We start from the raw sequence: 20962 nt of genomic DNA, 5'->3' as shown, positions 1-20962 counted from the left end.
GCTACACGGTACACCTTGCGAATGGAAAATGCACGTCAAAGTTACACCTTCGATCCTCTTTACGGACACATCTCGAGAGAAGTTCAATACAGCTGTTTACACACTTGTTGAGAAAAAAAAACAACGAATTAGAAAGATATTTTTATGATCTAAGAATAGGAGATATATATATATATATATATATAGAGAGAGAGAGAGAGAGAGAGAGAGAGAATATTCGCAAAAGGTGAAGGAGGGAGAAAATCCAACGAGTCGAATCGAGCGGAATCCGCGTTCGGAATTCGTTTCAAAATTTCACGTCAAACTGCGCGATCGGTTATTGAAGCCGCGATCGTTCATTGTCTTACTCTCTGCGCGCTTTTGTACCACTTTTGTAGTACAGTACTTCGGACAATCTCTCGAAAACCTCGTCCTCGTCGAACTTGTTGCCCTTCTTGACCACAGTGACCTCGGCGTAGCCCAACACTTCGACCAGGTAGATCTTCATGATCTCCGACACCATCCTGTGGGTGACTCTCCTCGATACATCGAACTGAATATTCAGTGACTTATTCTCATGGTAGACCACCACCCTCTTCGGATTGACCTCTGTAAATCACGGAGCACACACTCTCTCTCAAACAAAAGAATTCCCCTCGATCCTGTTTGCGCGCGGATATTTGCATGATTCAACTTCGCGAAGGCGAGTTCCCGGAGATCGCGCGCAAATGTCAGCCGGGAGACGCGCGAACGGATTGAGAGTCACTGCCCAGAAATACAAGGTCGCTTTGCCGTCCGATCTGAACAATGTAAACATCTGAGAAAAACATGTGGCCGAGAGAACGTTTCCGGCCAATCCGCGCAATAACCGTGTTTAAGCGCTTGATAATAAGCAGGTGAAACTACGCAGCGCGCGCGGCTACATTAACGCGCCGGAAAATGAATTCAGCTCCTCGTTACGTCGTGAGCTCGATACATCTAATTACGTCGTCGACTAAACTTGAGTGAGTAATGATAAATACGTAACAAATAAACGAACGTTCATGAGTGAGCCAGTGGCGATTCGATTCAACGTTCGAAGCGCGATCTGACGGTCGTCGCTAATTAGCCGGTCGCGATCGATTCACGTGGCGGTGTTTTCGCAAGGACGTGAGAAGAGAAAGAGAGAGAGAGAGAGAGAGAGCCGATGGGCAGTATCGCGTCTCTTCGCGAGCTGACAAATGCGCCGTAATTGAGCCGCACGATCGAGCCGGTGATAATGACGGCGATTTACCTTTCAGCATTGTCAGACAGCGGTTCGAGTCCGCGATCTTCAGGACGGCCGCAAGGACCAAGAGGCCCAGTATGGATCCGGGTCTCAGCATCGTGACCTTCTCATCCTGCAACAGAGAAGAGGGCGATCAGCGCGCTATTGAGATCGTTCGTTAGAAATGGATTAATTTAGTCACGAGCGGATCGATCGGTCAGGTAATAAAATGGCTCTGTGGGGGCGATCGGAGCGCTCCGTCGAATCGAAGAGCGCCGGTTAAAGTTGAAAATCGCGGCAACCGTCGTCAAATTGCGAAATAAATGCCGCCGAAAGAAACAAATGCTGCATTCGGGTTAAGCATTTGGTAAGAAGTATTCGAGTAATTATTTCATTTCTTTGGATTAAGTAAATATTACTTAGATGTAGCACTTTTCTTCTTAACGTAATATTTTATTTAATCCGAGTAAATTATGAAGTAATAAGTTTATCCAAGTAAATTATTTTAATGTAAATTAAAATTTTTAATATAAATAAATGTCACTTAAATGTAGCACACTAAAAGAAGTGACTACATTCAAGTGTAATATTTACTTAATCCCCAGGTGAGATTATTATCCCGATATTCCTTGGCAAATAATTATTTGAACGTAGTATTTTTCTGTTTCAGTGCGCAATACGATGAATGATCGATGCAACGATTTAACGTGTCCCGTGCCGGCGTAATTCTATGCGATTTCGATGATCCACGTTGTCCCCCGTCATGATCTAAATTTTATTATACGTCTCGTAATAATTATCAAAATGTATATTACATCATGATATATTTCACGTATCATCTATTTCACGAGCGCAGGATTATATTTCGTTTCGGAGTCCAACGGAACCAAAGCAAAAGTAACGCGAATGGAAAGTTCAGCGTGTATTACCGGTGATACACGCGGCACGGAACGTTGTTGAAGGCTTGCGCGCGCCGCTCTTCGATCAATGCTTTATTTAACATTCGCACGAACGTAACTCGCGCAATCGCTCGAAAACAGATCCATATTTATCAGCTCAGTAGCGCGCATTCGTATCTTCGAAAAGTGTCGCAACAGGCTAATTAAAGAACAGTTGGTTTCAATAGAATATACATACATACTTATATATACACATATGTACACACACGCGAAACATCCCCACACGTATAATAATTATCACATAATAATTCATTGCCACATCAACGCGAGATTTCTCGTGGTCCCGTTTTTGTCCGTGTATAAGACGGAATTCGCGACGAACATCGCGGCGAGTGCGCGCGCACTCGCGGACGACGGGCGTACGAAAAACTTATCGCACGCTTCGAGATTCCGAAATCAGATCTCAAGGAAAGAGAGAGAGAGATGTGACGCCGGTGTAGCTCCGTGAATCAGCCCGGTATATAAATAGCGTTCGTGCCCGACATTATGTCTAGAAAGTGCCGCGGGGCTGTTACACGTCGATCCGCGCATACACAAGCGCGACACGCCGCATGCTTAGAGAGAAGGTGGTCGTGACGACGAGCAACAACCCGGGTCGCGGAGCAATAAATACACGGTGTATTTTACAAAGTGTCTGGCGTGAAGGAGATGGGGAGGGGACGGCGGAGGGAACGGCGGCGGCGGGTCAATCCTGTAATTTAACCCTAGATTGAGGCGCAGATTGTATACGCGTGTGGAAGTCGTATCCGCGATATCCGCGGCCGTCCGACGGTGCGCGCATACTTCTGCACACCACCTTCCTTCCCTTCCGCGTGAGAAAGAGAGAGAACGGCACCCCCGGCCGATTTACTAGGCGATCTTTGTCATTCTAGCCGGCCCAGTCACGGTGCGAGGAATCATCGCGCAACACATCGTCGCATTTATCACACCGTGCTGTTCGCACGGCGAGCGATATCGCTGCGCTATCACAGCGAAGCGGCGTAGGGGCGATAGGGTCGCGAGGGGTTACGGAGGTAACGGACGTGTTCAGCCAGCGGGATACCAGGCGATCTTATCGTCCCGTGGCGATCGAGAAGGCGCTTTTTTGCGGCCGCGCGATAGCACGGGACGCGAGAGAAGGCGAATCGGCGGGACTTCCGGTTTCCACGTCGCGTTCCGAACGGCCGCAGGAAACTCCGCCGGAGACGCCTCGGTGGTACCGATGCGCCGTGCGCGATATCGTTTTACCTTGGCGAAGGTATCGGTGAAGGTGCGCGGCGAAACTGCCGTCGGAACGGCAATGAATGAGAGAATCCCGAAAGCGCGGAGAAACGAGAATCGTAATTTTACGTGACTCCGCTACGGTTCTCCTGTATGTTATCACGCGTTGATTAACGCCGGAAAGAAATGAGTTTAGGTAAATATGTTAATACTAAAGTACGGGGGTAATTATTCTATTTGGGTCGAGTAAATATTAGTTGAATGTAGCACATTGAGTAATATTTACTTGACCTGAGTGAAATAATTACTCCAATACTCCTTGGCAAATATTTACTTGATCGTAGTACATTTTACTCTTACTCTTTTCTTTACTCTCTAAACTTTCCCGGAGTGAACTTCACTCCGAACGTGTGGGAACTCACTCCAAGCGAGTGAAAATACGGCCACTCAAGGTTAGAAAGAATTTAACCTGAAGTTCATTTCACGTTCATTTCAAGAAATTTACAAGAGAGTATTTACAAGACAATGGCCGCGCGGATGACGTCATCCATGCGCGCAAAATTTCATTTTTCGGAAGATACATCAATACAATAAGCATCCATCTTGCGCCTTCGTGTATTCGTCGGTTAGGAACTGCTCTCTCGTCCGTCTTTCATGATCTTTTGTGATTGTTATTTTCATGTAAATAAATATCGTTACTTTCCAAAACAGCTTTTTATTGAAAGTGTCAATTTAAAATGGGACACATTTGTCGTCCATGCGACCGTTCGGATCGCATTCAGGCGCGCGACCGTTTCGGAGTTAAATTATACTTCTAATTTGCCGCAGTTATGCAAATTCGTCGCGACGAACTATGACGCCAATGCGCCGCGATGACTCGCGAGTTATGCATATTCGATCCGAAGGAATTAAACCTCGGCGAGCATAAACGAGAAACGTGATTCGGTTTTGTATAAGATCGCTCGGGGAAAGGCGACAAGAGCGTTTCAATAAGTTCGTTCAGGAAAAGGTCGCGTGGCTCGATCTAGGGAAGTCGAACAATGTGTGGAATCGGATTGAACGTTTCTTCCATTCCCGTCGTTTGTATTTTGCATTTCAGTAAAAATGCAACGACGGGACTCGAAGAAGAAAGTTGTGAGCGTGTGAACGGGTCAAGCTAATTAACTAATTGGACGTTTTTATTGACCCTCAATGATCGCGTAGGATCAATTAGCTTTATGTAACAATTCTCTAAAGTGCAGTGAGTGTATTATCACTGAGAAACAACCAGTAACCGCTGAGGGTCATAGTTATAAATATAGAACTTATAATTTACAATCAGGAGAATTTTGCTGAAAAAGTCTGTCAATAATAGCAACTGTTTCAATCGGGGAAATCTGACCACAGAAACAGCGAAGAAAGATATTTATTGCTTTTTTTTTTCATTATCTTAACCAATCTTAAATTGTTATCAATGATTTTATCTAAAATACTCTTAATTATGTTTAATTGGTTTAACTTACATCGTATTTGAAAAAATACGATTATCCTGATGGAACTCGAACCCGAGACCGTGGCCTTTGAGTTTTCTATCGGATAAACTACTATGCTAAGTGCGACATATGATTAAATGCATACACGTTTATGTGCATATACTTCTGCTATGGATGCGTAATAGCGAATTTGCAGCGGCCTTTCACGGGGCCAAAATTCGTGAAATATAAGGCAAAAGAGCTAAGTGGAAGTGTTTTCACTAAAAATTAGCGAACACTTACTAATTATCGGTGGAATACTATTTTACTGACAATCAGTGACATTTTCTGATTAGTCTTAAGAGAGAAATCTCCTTTTCGCTCAGTCGTATCGGACTTACGATTTTACCTGAAACGCCGATTAAAAGAAGAACGTTACATAATTGCAAATTTTTTTATTCTCCGTCATCAACTTCTTTGCATTCACGATGGTCGTTGCTGTGATCTCACGCGCATCCGTGAACGTTAAACACACCATCGACCGAACGGAATTCCGCGCATCGCCGTCGTGGTCGCAACATCGACGCAAATGCGCCGAAGTTACGGATCGTTGCGTGCGGTCCGCATCAAGCCGAGGATTACGTACGAAAGGCGAAATGGGCGTCGAACAGGGGGCCGTACGCTCGAAAAGTCCAGACTCGCCGGCGCCCGGATGCCGCCGCGACGTCTGAGCCCCGTCGTCTCTTTGGAGGGTATAAAGCATACCCCACCAGGGCGGAATTGGGCACGGCGAATTTCGTCACGCCATTTGAGCGTGCCGACGTGCTTCTTTATTGCGAAGACACGAGGCGTGAAGTCGGACTGGCGCAAATAAGAAGCGGCAGTGAATGATCGACGTGACTCGAAATAGATGGCAAATATAAATGACGAACATAATTTTATTTTCAAATATACACGGAGACAAATAATCCGGAGAGACAACAAATTTTACGCTGAAATTATGCGTTATATTATCACGTGAGCTTTTTTTCATAAAAAGTGACCTCGAAAATCAATTCCTAAAATATTGCACAGTGCTTGAGAAATACCCTGTATGTTGATTTATTCACTACGACGGTAAAATCTACCATTTCTCTGAATTAATTTTCTCTGTGTAATTTTATCATGTCTATGTATTTCAGAGAGAATAAAGAATCGATGTCACGCGTTTTTAACCCCGAAAGGCCGGACAGGTCGGACTGACCACAAGCCGCTTTCATTTTCGTGTGATTTTTCCCTCCTTTAACAGTCCTAAGATATCTCGTCATGATTTTTCCTAATTTTTCCCAAATATAATAGATAAGAATAATAGACATAAGAAAGACACTGAGGTTCGACTGGCCGCAATGAACTTTACAGCTTGTTGGAGTGGCTCTCCATTAAAAAGACAGCCGCAAATCTTCGTGCCACAAAGTTCAGTTCATGGATTCGCCGACGATGCACATACAACGATGCAACTTGGCTTAAAAAAAGCCGCGACAGAATCCGCGGTCGTTTCTCGTCGACGTCGTTCAACGTCGACAAGTAAAGTGTGCACAGACGTCGTCGCGACGCGACTCGAGGCATCGTGCGACATTAAGAGCTGCGCCCGACAACCCAGCAGTTCCACCGCTAAATCTGCAAGATCGTCGCTTGCACGACGAAGAGCGAAAATAATCTCTCGCTACCACACGCTTCTATTTTTCGGAAATAACTATAATTTCTTTCAATGTACTGCAAAAGTACCAGAAATTATCAATTCGCAGTATTGAGATAGTACCGGTTCCCAATAATGATTATTGCTACTGTAACAACTGTTAATACCACAACCATAATGTGACGATGGAAAGAAGGTCAGAACATGACTGAAAGTATTTGTACACCTGCAGATAGCCATTCTTAACGTCATACGAAGTAAAAACACATCGGAACCAAGTAAACTAGGCTGGGATCGAACTCTGGGTTGCCTTGAAAGGCAACTGCTCTTATGTTGCAATTAGTTTCTTCCGACCTCAATTATACTTCCTTCAGTGTATTTATATCATATATTTTTTCTCAGTGTAGCACTGCTCTATCCAGGTTTTACGGATACTTCCCGCTTTCCTATTTAAGGCGTACTGACCTATCGCGCTGATAAAAAATTATAGTCGTTTCCGGCGTATTAGAGATACCTTTTTTTTATTTTATTTTTATTTTAGCCACAAAATAGTTGGGAGAACCATTTTTCGCAAAAGTGTTACTATAACGTCAGCGATAATAAGCTCACATGCATGTTACCGCTGCTATAAAATATGTTTAGCGCCGGAAATAACTGTAATTTTCTATCGGTGCGCAACGTGAGATCCGTTTTTCAGTGGCGAATCGGCCGTCTGCGCAGCACGGCCGAATGTATACGATTCGCACATGGGATCGGGCGGATTTCGCGCCCGTCTCGGCGCGGAGCGGATGCTGACGATATTTTAACCCCGTTTATGCGTCGTACCGGCTGAATTATGCAGAAAGCGGCGCGAAATATCGCGGCGCCGGGGGTGACGAAACACTCGCGCGATTTAGAACTCGCGCCGCGCGAGAGAGGCGTTAAAGTGCAGACCGACCTACGCTCTCCGTTATCACTCATGAATAAGACATCATGAGACACACGCGGATCTCGGCTGAACTCCGTGAGGACGCTGCGATCGAATCTCGTCACCGCCATTCAGAGCGTAGCGTTTCCACGAATCATCTTCATGCGCGTAAATCGCCAGCCGGCTTTTTCTTCCGCCTCCACTTTGAGGATAATCGTTGCTCAGCGTGGCGCAAATTCCAAGCGTTTGAACGGCGTTCAGACTCGTGTTCCCACGTTAACGCGATCGAATCGCTTATTCCGAGCAGGACGCAGCGTCCTTTGAATTTAATGCACGAATTGAAGCGTGAGCCGTTTCGCGGATTAAAATCAATCCTCCAATTATGCAGATTCGCGAAATTTGCGAGTCCGATTGTCCGGGAACACCGGAAAGCGGTGTCTTTGTGCGCGTGGCCAAAGTTTTCCCCTCGTTAGCGTTGAAATGAATGACGTCGGTTGTTTTAGTCCCGACATTATTAATGCAGCGCGAAGGCCTCCGCGCCTGCGCACCGTCTTAGCGCAATCACTGCAATAAATCCGCTCAATTGCGACAATGCGTGTACTATAGTTCTTCCGCCGTTCAATGTCGATTACACTTCTGAGCTCTGCTCCGATTACATTATCATAACAAAAGACGAAAGTCTGCCGGCAATTGGACTGGGAATGAATTTCTCGAGGCGAATTCGACGTGAGAACCTCTTTTATCGCGGATTACCTTCGCGTGGGAAAAGAAAATCAAAAAGAGAGAACGAGATATACGGCGTCGGTCGCAAAGTAACGCAAAGTGCGCGACAAGTTACACGTAGATAATTCTCGAACGAGTACGCTTTGCGTCTGATTGACTTTTCTTCACAACGTCGGAATGTAATTAAAACACATAATCGTACTTGCTTCATATTAATTATCAATCATTCTTATGTGTGTCGCGTTTCCATTTCAAATTTTCTATCATAAATACTGAATTATGTATGTACATTCCGTTATGACGTCAAATACCGGAAACGATTATTCATATATCCCGATAAACACCAGCAGGTCTCCGTAGGTCTCGTAAATAAAGTCGAATTCGACCATGGAGAGTTTTTCCGAAATGTCGTCGAAATATCGATATACATATCGGCCGCCAACCGTAACCTCTGGCTTCGAGTGTGGAACGGCGCAGTTTGTTGCGTCATCTGACGATATTGCAACGTTAATTCCATCCAGATGCCAGTTCAGATAATCTCTCTCGCTCCGGGCGAGGGGTCAAAACTCGCTGCAGGTGGCAAAGTGAGCGTTTTACATGGGCGAATGTGAAGCCCGCTGTTCCCAGATGCCGGACGCCGATAGGTGGATGAATATTTTAACAGTGCCGCACGGAAGGGTGATGCCAGCACGCGACCCGCACGCGACTTCGCATGCATAAAAATTCGAGTTAACAGGGGGGAGGAACGGGGGTGCAGCGAGCGCTTACGCGACGAGAAACGTGAGGAAGGGGGAGCGATGCCCGAGTCGAAATTTTAGTCCTACATTACGTCCACTTAATTCCAAATTTTCAAGTGGAGAAAACGGAAATAATTTCCTACTTGTAGCATCAAAGGAGCACAATAGGAGACTTAATGTAGAAGTAAAATTTCAACTCGGACAGCTCGAGCGTTCGCGTCGTAAGCACCTTCACACATCGGTATCCCGAGCACAATTTCCACGATGTACAATGTAATTCGCTCGTTTCTCGCGAGTTCCCGTGAATTTTAACGTTCCGCACGATGATCGCGTCCCATTTGATGGCGCGACGATGTGATTGCGCAGTAAATATTTTTCCTACAAATGTTGATACTACAAGCAGCCGCGCGCAGATGATGCGTCGGGGGTTATTTGGTTTCTTTCGTGTATCCCGCCTGTATTTGTTCACATGTCGATTTCCCTGTTATTATTGACGCGCGAAATTTTATTTGCGCACGATGAGACGTGCCCGCCGTGTTTGTCGCATGCAGAAAACGCGAGCGAAATTTTCCAAGAACGGTCTCGTCGTCGCGCGCGCGCGAGAAAGGGGATTCACGCGGCGAAATTAAGAAATCGCGAGACCAAGAGGAAAGTCTAACGTAACCTCGCCACTTATCCCCCGTCGCTCCGCGGCTTTTATCTCGCGCCATATAACAATGATAAATCATAGTTTTATTTTTACAGCGAAATCTCCCCAAATACAGCATGACCGCAGTCACTGGAAACCGCCGCGAGCGGAGGCGGCGATTCACGTGAATTGCGCATCTATCTTCAACAAACAAGCGTTACGTGGAAGAAGGACCCGAACGCGATACGCGTTGCGAAATAACGCGGGCAAGTGATGTAATCGGCGGTGTCACGGCGGCGAAGCCGGCTCGTCGGAATTTCAGTCCGGTGTGTGTGCGTGTGTGTGATCGCGAAACTGCGAAAAATGTCAACATCGCGAACCTATCACCGACAGGAGTATTGGCACGTAGAGTAGGCTTCCTAGAAGGAAATCACGCGGGAAATATCGCGGGGAAATAATGCTGAGGCTAGTGACGTGATTATTGGTGACACGGCAACGAGGAAAACTCATCGTCGAGGTTTAGCGGCGCACACATGATGACACGGCGGAAAACGTCGGGAGCGATTCGAGGGAGTAGCACGATGACACCGCACATGGCACGTGTCCTCTATCTTTCTTTTTCCTCTCTCTCTCTCTCTCCGTTTGTTCTTGGTCATACTCGGTGTATGATCTCTGTCGGATCTCACCGTGAAATAAGATTTCGAAGCAAAGAGAAAAAGCCAAGACTAGCTGTGCGCCGCGTATTGCGTTCGGCAGAGCGCATGACTATAGAGAAAAAAATCTTGTCAGAACAGCAAACTGTTTGTTGATATAGTGATAGCAAAAAAGAAATTGTTTGGCAGAAAGATTTGTTATGAGTGTCAGTTGCTATTTACTGGATACACGGATAGAGCAAAATAATTTGGTTGCGCCGATTAAATTTGAACGCTGTCGCAACGACGTTTTGCTGCAACAGCAAAATTATCTTTTTGTCCGACAAATTTCTTTTGCTGCCACTGTATTAACGGACAATTTGTTGCTCCAGCAGAACTTATTTTCTTCGTGCGCACGTAACTATTTTCACTCATGGTTCAAGCGAAACGCATCGTCTTCGTAACGCAACGTCATCATCTCCAATTGTTTTTGCTCCAGTCATTTTCCCCTTATTATCGCCAGGCTCTCGTCCACGGGCTTCTAGTTGTCAGACGCTTATTGATTGTTTGCTTATTCGTTTCTCGTTCTTTATCCGTCGATCTGTCTCGCTCTTTGTTTAGTTCGCGCTAAACGCATCGGCCGTGTAATTATTTCGCGTGACTGCTGCCATTTGCGCTGGCACTTTCAATTAGTTGCTCAAAGAGAGATTTTATCTCGCTGCATAATTATATATTATTTATATCCACTCATTCATTCTTTTTCCCCCTTCTCCCTCCCCCTCCCATCATCCCCCTCTCTCTCTCTCTCTCGTTCTCTCCCTCTCTCTCGCTCGCTCGCTGTCTCCTCCTTTTTCCCGTTTTCTACGCAGATGATGAGCAACAAAAGTTTCAGGCTACAAAACGTCGAACGACAGATGCGGCCGTCTATTTTCGGTGGGCAAACACATCCGAGCGCGCGCACGCGAGCACGCGAGCGCGAAGCGAAGTGTCTCCGCGCGCTCGCGCGCGCGCGCGATCGCGCGTTATTGCGCCCATGGAAAAACACTACCGCTGTTGCGAGCGCGCGCACACGCTCGCAAGAACGGAATCGTGCACGAGTTGCGACAAGAAATGACGTCGTGGCGCCAGAGGAAGGAGAGGAAACGCGAATGAAAATCACAAATCGGGCGACAGCGGCGCTCAGCGGAGACGGTGGCAGCGGTGGCGCCGTCGTTCCGCGCTCGTCTTCTTATCGAGTATGTTTTTTCCATGACCGCGGAAACGCGTGCACTTTTAACGACGATAAACGACGATATCGCGAATACGCGCTGACGAAATTTACGCCGGCGAGGCCAAAGATCTCGCCGGTTATATAGATGTCATAATTAGAGCTCCTCGAGTAAAACATCTATCTAAGCCATCTCCGACTTTTTTATCAAAAATCGCGTCTGCTTTGTCTTTATCCATGAGGGGTGTCTACAATATATCGAGCTCGGACACATTTTCTTGTGCGAATATATGTGTATTATATATATATATATATATATGTTTTGTAATTTTTTAAAAATTAATTTTTCCATTATTTTATTATTATTCATCTCTCATCATATCAGTTCCGCCATTCTTTATCAAATAAGAAGCTGGACCAATTACAATGAGAAGTCGTAGGTGATTCTTACTTGAGAAACTCCGGTCACGATAAAATGAACGGTTACGCGCATACAATTAGCATTCTTTATCACCACACTTTCCCCATTTGTTATTCATATGGCTCTCTTATTAATACTTGCATTACACGCGAGAATTACGTCTTTTGTGTTGAGCCGCGCGACCGACACGGTTTTTACGGTACCGAAGTGTTATCGTAGCAGCAGGAGGGGAGGTATAGCGAGCGGGTGAGGGCCGCGTTAAATGCATTTCACGGTTAATTAGCAACCGTTAAAAATCAATAGTCATCGCGAGCGCGACGCAAAATATCCATCGCGATTCCTACTGTGCCGGCCGTGTGGCAATAAGTATCCCCTAATTACGCAGTAGAAACGGACAATCTGCGCGTGACGGACGAAGATCCGTGCTAGAAAATGCGAAATCGCTGGCTCCCAGCCAGAACAACAAAAACAAGCGAGCGAATGGTAAAACTGCACAAAGAAACACGGGCAAATTGTTTCTGAGAAGGAGCCCTCATTGGTTAAACAGGTTCCGTTACCGTATTCATTTCTCGGCGCTGCAGGACGCGAGGAGAACCGCGCGGATGTGATTTTTCCCACCGATCCGCGCGGAAAACTATAATTTCATCCTCTTGCGGTGTTTCTCTCTCCTCGCGTCGCGCCGAGCGTGCATCGAGCTAGATCCTACGGGGCGTCCCCGTCGGACGGATAAGATTACTTTCGCCGAGAGAATACGTACGTTCGATGCCCGAGGAAAATTCGACAAGTCGTGTGAGAGAAAAGCGCACTCGAGAAATCAATCCGTCATTCGACGGTCCGTGATCTATCGTCGTCAGTCGCGATCGATCGCTTCACGCCGCTGTATCTGCAACAGCAAACTGAGGTAAAGCTTTTTCGGCCTTTCGCTCTGAGCATGAAATTGTAAATTTGTAGTTTCCAGCAAAAGGCAAGAGTTTCCGGCGCTACCAGACCTCGGAATTCCTAAGATTCAAGCGCTATCACGATTTTCGGCGGCGCAGTTCTGTCAGAAATTACGTAACACGTCGCCGCTTAGAGCGAAAGGTTGAAAAGTTACCGCGTCTATTGTGGATCGCCGGTCTTCGTGAAACGACACCACGTTTCGCAAATGCGCATCAAAAGGAGATAGAGAGAAAGAGGAAAAAGAAGTGGCGCGGACATCGGACGCGATAACGCGAGCGAGCGATATCGGTAGCGTTCGATATAATATCGATCGGCGGATTGACGCGCGATCGACGCCGATCGGCAATTTGCGTTGAAACGTACCGCGTCCGTGACGTTACGCCGCGCATCGGAAACGCCGCATCGTGCGACAATCGCATAGATAGATAAAAGCGCGTCGACGAATCGTATGCACTTGTCGGTCTCATTGACGTCACAGTGACACTTGTTTGCCGCGACCGCGGCGTGATCTATGACGATAAGTATAATTTTCGTGCGCACAACAGCGCGGCAGAGCTCGCGTCGCCGATCGCGGCTGCCCGTTCACTCGCGTCGCGAGTATACCGTTCATATTTATTTCATTTCCTCATTCAGTCGAACGCGGAGTCGAACGCATTTACGCACGCAATTATACAAGCATTAACGCTACGAACTGAATGACTTGTCGAGTCGCGACGACGACGACGACTCGACCGTCCTTCATCTTTCTCTGAATCTCCCGTAGTGACGATAACCATTCTTTTTTTCCAGCTCTCGCGATGCACAGCAATGCACACATACTCGCGTTTTTATCTCCGGCGACGCAAAAATTCACCGATAACTTGCCTCTTACTTGGCTCGGAAGCAAGGTTGGGCGTTCACGCGTGAAATACAATAAGTCTACGTCTACGCGTGGACAATGTAAACTATGTGCACGTTATCTACACAGGCAATAAGTGATCTATGAACCATTGTGGAATCGTTCGTCTTTTTCTCATATTTCTCAAGTCTTATTTTTATACTTTGTTTCTGTCGGGAGCTCTCGTACAGACTGAATGATAACATTTGTATTATTAGCAACGTGTACACTTTTATATCAATACATAAATATATTAGATATATTAAATGGACTATATCTAACTTAACCTGATATCACTTATTAAGAGTTGGTGAAATTATTTCGCTTAAATATAACGACACAATTTTTTCGTACTTTACGATGCGAAACAAAATCAATCATGGGCGAGCGTGATTTCAGATGAAACGGAAAAGTAAGTATTATACACGTGCCTATTGTAATAAGGAACTAAGGAAAACTGTCTTTAAAGGCACGCAGCTGAATTTAAATGATAACATTCTATATCACCTACATACATATACCAGTTTGTTCAATTTTTTAATATTAAATATCTTCATAATTAACACCAAAATCGAATACGTGGACCGAATTTCACAGTTCAAACTAATTTAGACTAGTAACGTATATCCTACTCCTCGCACTGTGTTACATAATTTATAATATTTTACGTAGTTTACATTGTCCAGACGGAAAAAGTCCGTGTGAGCGTCACTCATTGTAGACGATGCGTAAATTATCCGTGTAGACGTCATTTCCAAATCCACGGCGCGCGACCTTGGCTGAAAGGAGCTCGCGATTTTCGATCCGTCAAATCTCCCCGTCGAGGCCTCTCTCTCCGTCTCACACGCACACAATCTTTATCTACCACCTTGAGCGGCGTCAGACGCCACGATAATGCCGGCAAAAAAACTTTCTCGCGAGGATGCGACCGTGTGTCCGTGAGATGACTCGCGCGCATTCGACATCGCCGGCGATTCCAGCGAATTAATCATTCGATTAACTCGCCCGTCGGCGCTCGAGCGCGCGCGTGTTTGCGCGCGGTGATTGATTTTCGCGGAAAAATCCCCGTCGATTTATCGTCGCGGAAATGCCTCCTCCGCGCCCAAGAACCGATAAACATAAATCCAGCCGGCCGCTGATTTAGATTCATTACTCGCGACGGGATATACGCATTTATTAATAGACGTAACTACTGGTTGTCGCGAGAGAGCGCGCTCCACAAAGGCGTTAATAGACGGACAAACGTGTCGAGAAGCGTTCCGATACCGTTAACGCCGGCGATCCACACCGTTACGACACACTCCTCGCGACATGTGCAAGTTCATTAGCGCGCGCGCGCGCCCACGGAGCGTCAACATGGGGAAAGAAACGCGCTAAAAGTAGTTAATTGCTGTCAGTTGCGTCGATCAAACCTGAAGTCTCGATCGCCAGGAGGGGGAGGAGGGAGAAATCCGACGCAGACATCTCCTACGAACTGTTTGTTCAAGCAGCGAAGCGCGTAATGCTAATTACAAGTTAGCGAGCGATGTATCTCGCGGTTCTCTCGCGGTAACCGCGCGCGCGCGTAGAGGGGAAACACGTCGTCGCGGCTTCGACACGGCGTGCACACGGAGCGGCGAGCGATGAATATGGTCATCGTGGAATTTCTATCGCGAAACCGCTGATTTATACATCTCGCGTACCCGGGCGTACTCTTCCGAGTGCGCGCGATCGAGCGCGAGACGCCGGCGTTGAATACGAAATTCACCAGTTGCCGACGAAAAAGTAACCCGGGAACACGCTCTCCGGAGGAAACATCGCGCACCGCTCGAACGTAATTTATTCTTTACTTCTTGTTACGATACGATCGAGCCTGTTATCTCCTGAATAATTACAGCGCGAGTAAACGTCGTAAATAAAGCGCATAAATATACAGGACGACGACGAGCGGTCGGAGCGGACGTGTGTTCCAACATTTCAACGCATTTTCAACGACTGTCGGAGGAGAACATTTCCGGAAGGGATCGGCACTTTTGTTATCGGCTGAATTCCTTCGCGCGCGCGTTCCGCCTCCCAGATACATCCCCGGAAATGTGGCGTGTGAGTCCGGTGGAAAGATCTCGGACGTCGGAAGAGCGGAAACCGGATTTCCACACACGTGGTGATTTTGCATGCCGCGGAGGAATAGAAAGCCCGCCGTGCGTGACAACAAATCGCTACATAGACGTTGGACGATCGCTTCCAGCTTGACTCCTGAGCTCATCGACCGGTTAACCTTGTCCGTATACGCGAGTACACCGCCAGAGAAATCACAGGTCTCTTATCCTCGAGATTGCCCGCGGGGGCTTAGCCGGCTGACCGAAATATGCATGTTCTAACTGCACCGAGGGACCGTACCGGCGCAACCATGTGATTACGCGCATTAAGCAGATTACTGTTATTTTTAATTTGGCGCATGATAGGCGATTATAAGAAGCGCATAATGCGAGTATAAGCACGAGAACGAGGAATAATTATGCGGCAGAGAGATTTCCACAGATAGCACTCTCCGAATCTCTCGGAGCGGTGTCTCGTTTGAAACGAGCGAAAAGTGGCGGTATTTTGTCTCAAAGCGACAGTGAAAATACCGCCACTCGAGAAGAGCGAATGTCTCACTCAAGCACAGAGCGGATTCTGACTCCGCATGAGCGAATGTTTCGATCGATCGGAGCGAACATGTCTCTGTGACTGTAAGTATGTGACAGTCACAAGAAGGTTGCGACACTTTTTGTTTAAGTTTCGGAACGCATCCCGTGTCTAATGGGAGAAGAGAGCTCTTTTAAGCCAATCTCTTTCTCTTACTTGATTGTTTACCTCCAAAGTCAGAGATATCTTTCTATATTTAAAAAGAACATGTTGCAACCTTTTTGTGAGTGACCATATAGATGCGCTCTTCAATTTCGAGTGAGAATATTCATTCGATAATTCCGAGATTTCACTTTAGATGAGTGAAAAATCACTTGAATTCAAGTGACTCCACATTTCCAGTGAAACTTCACCCTGAGAAATTTACGGAGCATCGAGCGGATATTTTACTGAGTTATGTAAAGAAGACAAGTGGGACAATTTAATTTAATAAAAATATGTTGTAAAATAAATTCCATCTCGAGTAAGTCGTGCACATCACGTGAGTGAGAAAAAGAGCGGTTCATCGACACGCTCGAAACTCGAGGACTCATTAGACAGCAAAAATCGGCCGCGGAATTCGCGCCACGCGAGTCGAGTTTTTTCAAACCTGGCGGCACGTGAGAAATCGTCAAACGTCCCGTATGCACTTTCCTACGTCTTTCTCTCGGAGGGTGCATATTTTATGAGCAGTTCCTTTGTCCGGGCGGTATTCTCGTCGAACAAAAGACTACCATTGCGCTTGACCTCGGCGTGTACTCTCCGTGCAACGCGCACGCACATTATTCCTAGCAGATAGCTCGGCCCATAAACCACTGGCCGCGATTACCACGACGTCATTTTTCGCGTTCCATCGCAAACTACATTGATCCGGACCTCCCACGCGGCAGATAAAGCGCCGAGCGCGCAACGCCGCGCCGCTGGTTTGCGCGCGATTTTCTCTCTCTCTCTCTCTCTCTACAACGCGCTCCCGCGAGGATGCTTTCGAACAAATTCAGCCGACGAGTGATCAGCCTCAGCTCGAGCGATTCATTGACCTTAAGGTGTTGCGAGATCTCCGTGCATAATAGCCTATAGTATTCGCAGAGGACGAATGACGAACGTCATATCAGCGTTCCCGCTCAATCGATGCATCTCGATCTCGTGAGAATTCAATTAACGGACGTGAGCAAAAAGTAACGGGAGAAAAAACTTGATAGTATTTATGTCGTCGTAAATTTCATATACACGATCGTTAAAAAGAAATTAATCCTTTTGCACTCGAAGTTCTTTTTTCATTCATATTACCAGCAACTCGAAGCAATTTCAGTGGAAAGATCATATTCACATATAAGTAAATGATATGCGCATTAAAAGAAAAGTCATTGTTGCATGTTATTGTTTTTTTAATTTTGTTAATTTGTTAATAGTTGTTAATAGTTTGTTTTAAGTTTGAAGACAAATTTTAAATGGCTCCGCTCCGGAGCCCTCGAGTGCAAAGGGTTGAGTAAATTGGAATTAAAAATGTCTCTTTAAAGAGATCGACAGTATTTAAATGGATTTAACGATTTTCACTAAAATACTTCTTCAATGAATATTATAAAATGAGAAAAATTTGGAATCGAGAAAATCTATCGTCGTTATAATTCTGTACCTTTGATCTGTTGAAAAAAAAAAAAAAACTAGTCGAGTTTCATCGTAATTGGTTTTCCCATGAAATTCATGAGATAAACCAAAAAATTTGGAGTCAAGAAAATATTTATCGTCCTTGCAGGTACTTTTGTACCGTCGAAAAACTTAATTAAATCCCATTAAAATGCTTCTTCAACGAGATCGGGAGAATTCAAATGAGCTCAATAAGTTTCATTAAAATATTTCTTTAATGAAATTCATGAAGTAGACAAAAATCTGTTCCACGCCGGAGCGCGATTCTGAGGCAATTTCCATTGGAGGATCGAAGTTCCAGCCGAAGGGGGAGATTGCCATATCCCTCGGCGTGCGTTCATGGGGTCCCCGTCGGTTTATGATTCATGTCGCTACCCAGCCCACAGTTAATTGGTTTTCCTTCTTATTATGGTCGCCGATCGCCCACGCGCGCGCCGGCCGCGCACGTAAGAAGATAGGCTGTCCCCGATGAATTTCTATCGATCGCAAATTGAACGTGCGAAACGTGACGCGAGAACGCGACTTAAGTCTACACCAAGGGCACGACGCAATTGAGAGGTGTCCCTTTATCGGTTGCCAATTCAATCGCGATTAGAAGAGCGCGAATACGAGGAATTCGATCAGGTAAACGCGTCCGGCTAATTCTGACGCGAGATAAAAGCCGAATTAAGTCGGATCACTTTTCGATGCGGCGTTCGCTCGCGATCAATTATCTATCGGCACATCACCGACGACGATGACGACGACGAGGACATTTTAGCCCATCTATGTCGCGCGGAGATTAATAGTGACAAGCAGCACGGTGAGTCATTTGTTACCGTCTTACTGGAAATTTTTTCTTTCATCCGGTGTCACGCGGAGATTGATCGTGACAACCATACTATGGATCCGCGGACCGACTCGCTGGCACGAGGAGCACGTCAACGGTATGAAACAGAAGAGAGAGAGAGAGAGAAGACAGAGTATTCCTCGCGCTCATGCTATTGTGCACATTTTACGCGGTCTACAATTAATTCCGGTGCGCGGTCGCGCAATCCTCTCTGCCTCACCTCGCTGAGTCGGCAGGTCTCTCTCTCTCTCTCTCTCACGCCCGCGTGCAATGCGCGAGGTGCACCTACTTGGCGGCCGCGAGTCAAGGCTCTCTGAATAACTGCAACTTACGCGGTGGAATGTGCGACGGTGCTCCGTCGCGTAAACAAGTTTCGCGCCCGCCGCGCCGCGTGGCGATCCCTCATCGAAGAACGCGCGTGGGCCGTGCGTGAGGGCACGTGCGTCGTTTGATGCGTCGCGGATGCCAGAGGACGGGGATGCAGCTGTCCGCCGTAAACGCGTACTCTCAGCGCCGAGCCGACGCGCCCTGGCGTCCCCCCGTCGCGGCACGAAGAGCCTCGACCGTTTCCTCCCGATTCGCACCGGAAGCCGTATCCACGTCGGCTACGTTACGCGTTATCTTTCGCATGCTTGCGTCGCTCTCGAGTAAGTTTTCATTCATGCCGGCAACGTTTCTCCCGACAGGTTTCTCCCGCAATACCATTTAACGAGTATTTTTAACTCTTTCACGTCCGGCGGGATATATGTGCCCCGGTATGTTTAAAAAAAGCATATCTTTCGTAAATTTATATATTAATTTATTCAGCCGTTAAGGTCAGTCAAGGCTTGTTTTAAAGGGAAATGTTTAAACTTTAACTGACAAATGTTGTAATAAGTGAGATCACTATAAAGTCGTTTATGTAATAATATCGGAAAGTTCTCGGATTAATCATGAAAGTTTCGATAATGATACGTAGTTCACTGCTTTCACACGTGGCGATAACACAAATATATGGCAAGATAAATTTCTGATAATATATTTATACCACACATAATATAAACGCCGAGAAAACATTGGCCGTGGGAGCTAAACTAGGAATAGTTAATGTCACTGTTACCGCAACCTGAATTTATTAGCTATTTCAACCAAGATGCTATAGCGAGCAGTATAGCTGCACCTTGTAGCAAATGCACTTCACCTCTAATAGCTAATGTCGTTGATATTGCAGCCAAATTTAATAGCTGCGGTAGCAACGACACTAGCTGTCTCTATTTCAGCTGTCACAGCTAGATTTTAGCTATGACTAATTCTTACTCTGCGTGCATAATCTTGCGCGCACGTAATTTTCAAGCCTACCATATTTCAATGTTCAAAATGCGTCATGTCTGATCGTTCAACATTCAAATAGCTTTTCGTTCAAATTTTCAATAACATTTTTTACAACTGCCGGATTGGATCTGTTATTTTGCATTCTTATGTTTCGACTATCTTCGTATTTAGCAGTGTTAAAAACCTTCAAAAATAACATGTTTCATTTACCCTCCCTGAGGTTCCTCCATATCGTCACCTCGAGATCGTCGCCTAGATGGAACAGATAGAACCCGGATAGAGAAGTTCTTGAACAAGTGCTTTCGTTGCATGCGATAACCGAAACCTTCTGAAACCGGTCTCTAGACGACGCGCATCGCGCGCGCGCGTGTGTGTGTGCAAGTGAAGAAAGCGCGCGGCGATCGGACGTATCGCGGCGGCGCGCGCTCGATAGCTTGGCACGATGGCAGTACGGCAGGTCAAGCGAACTGCCAAACGTTCGGAATAGATACAAAAAGCTGATGATCATGCTGTCGCCGGGCGAAAACAACGAGCGAGTGATGAATTGCCTTGCTGCCGGCAGATAACGCGGCGCGTATCTAGCGCGATTTTATGACCCGGCTGATTTAGCAACGCCCTGCGCGCACACCGACAAGTTAAATACGTGCGCTACATGTGCACAAATTCATCATCGACAAGCTTTTGCGAGTGTACGCGCGCCCGCAATTACCATTATCGAAACGTCGGAGAGCGCCTCCTTCGTGAGATCGGCGCGAATGAATAGCCCTCGTTTGCGTCGAGCGAATTGGGCGGCTTTAACACACGAGATAGAAGCGCGGCCGGTTCACGTCGTGTCAAGGACAGACCGGCTATTTCGCGCGGCCCAGGTGTGGGTGGAGTGCATCGACCTGCTTACTCGCATGCTTATCCGCGCGTGCAACTGCGCGTGCGGCCCGCGAACGTTGCATAGCCACT

The 20962-nt window shown here is 46.5% G+C and overlaps 1 protein-coding gene across 2 annotated transcripts in view; it reads right to left on the bottom strand.

Moving 5' to 3' along the window:
• LOC106747328 overlaps positions 1 to 20962 on the bottom strand; it is a 45203-nt gene that overhangs the window by 7792 nt on the left and 16449 nt on the right. The window contains exons 1-3 of one of the 2 annotated variants that reach the window (XM_014624737.1): positions 12523 to 12621; positions 1253 to 1358; positions 348 to 588 (exon numbers count right to left, since the gene is read on the bottom strand). In XM_014624737.1, the coding sequence (XP_014480223.1) occupies positions 348 to 588; positions 1253 to 1343 (332 nt within the window). In that variant the 5' untranslated portion in view covers positions 1344 to 1358; positions 12523 to 12621. Of the gene's footprint in view, positions 1 to 347; positions 589 to 1252; positions 1359 to 12522; positions 12622 to 20962 lie in introns of those variants that run through there. The other variant, XM_014624735.1, reaches the window with a different exon arrangement.

Source organism: Dinoponera quadriceps, unplaced genomic scaffold, assembly GCF_001313825.1.
Source record: "Dinoponera quadriceps isolate SergipeBrazil2010 unplaced genomic scaffold, ASM131382v1 scaffold2305, whole genome shotgun sequence".
Lineage (NCBI taxonomy): Eukaryota > Metazoa > Arthropoda > Insecta > Hymenoptera > Formicidae > Dinoponera > Dinoponera quadriceps.
The sequence above is the reverse complement of the archived record's forward strand: the minus strand, read 5'-3'. Positions and strand labels throughout refer to the sequence as shown.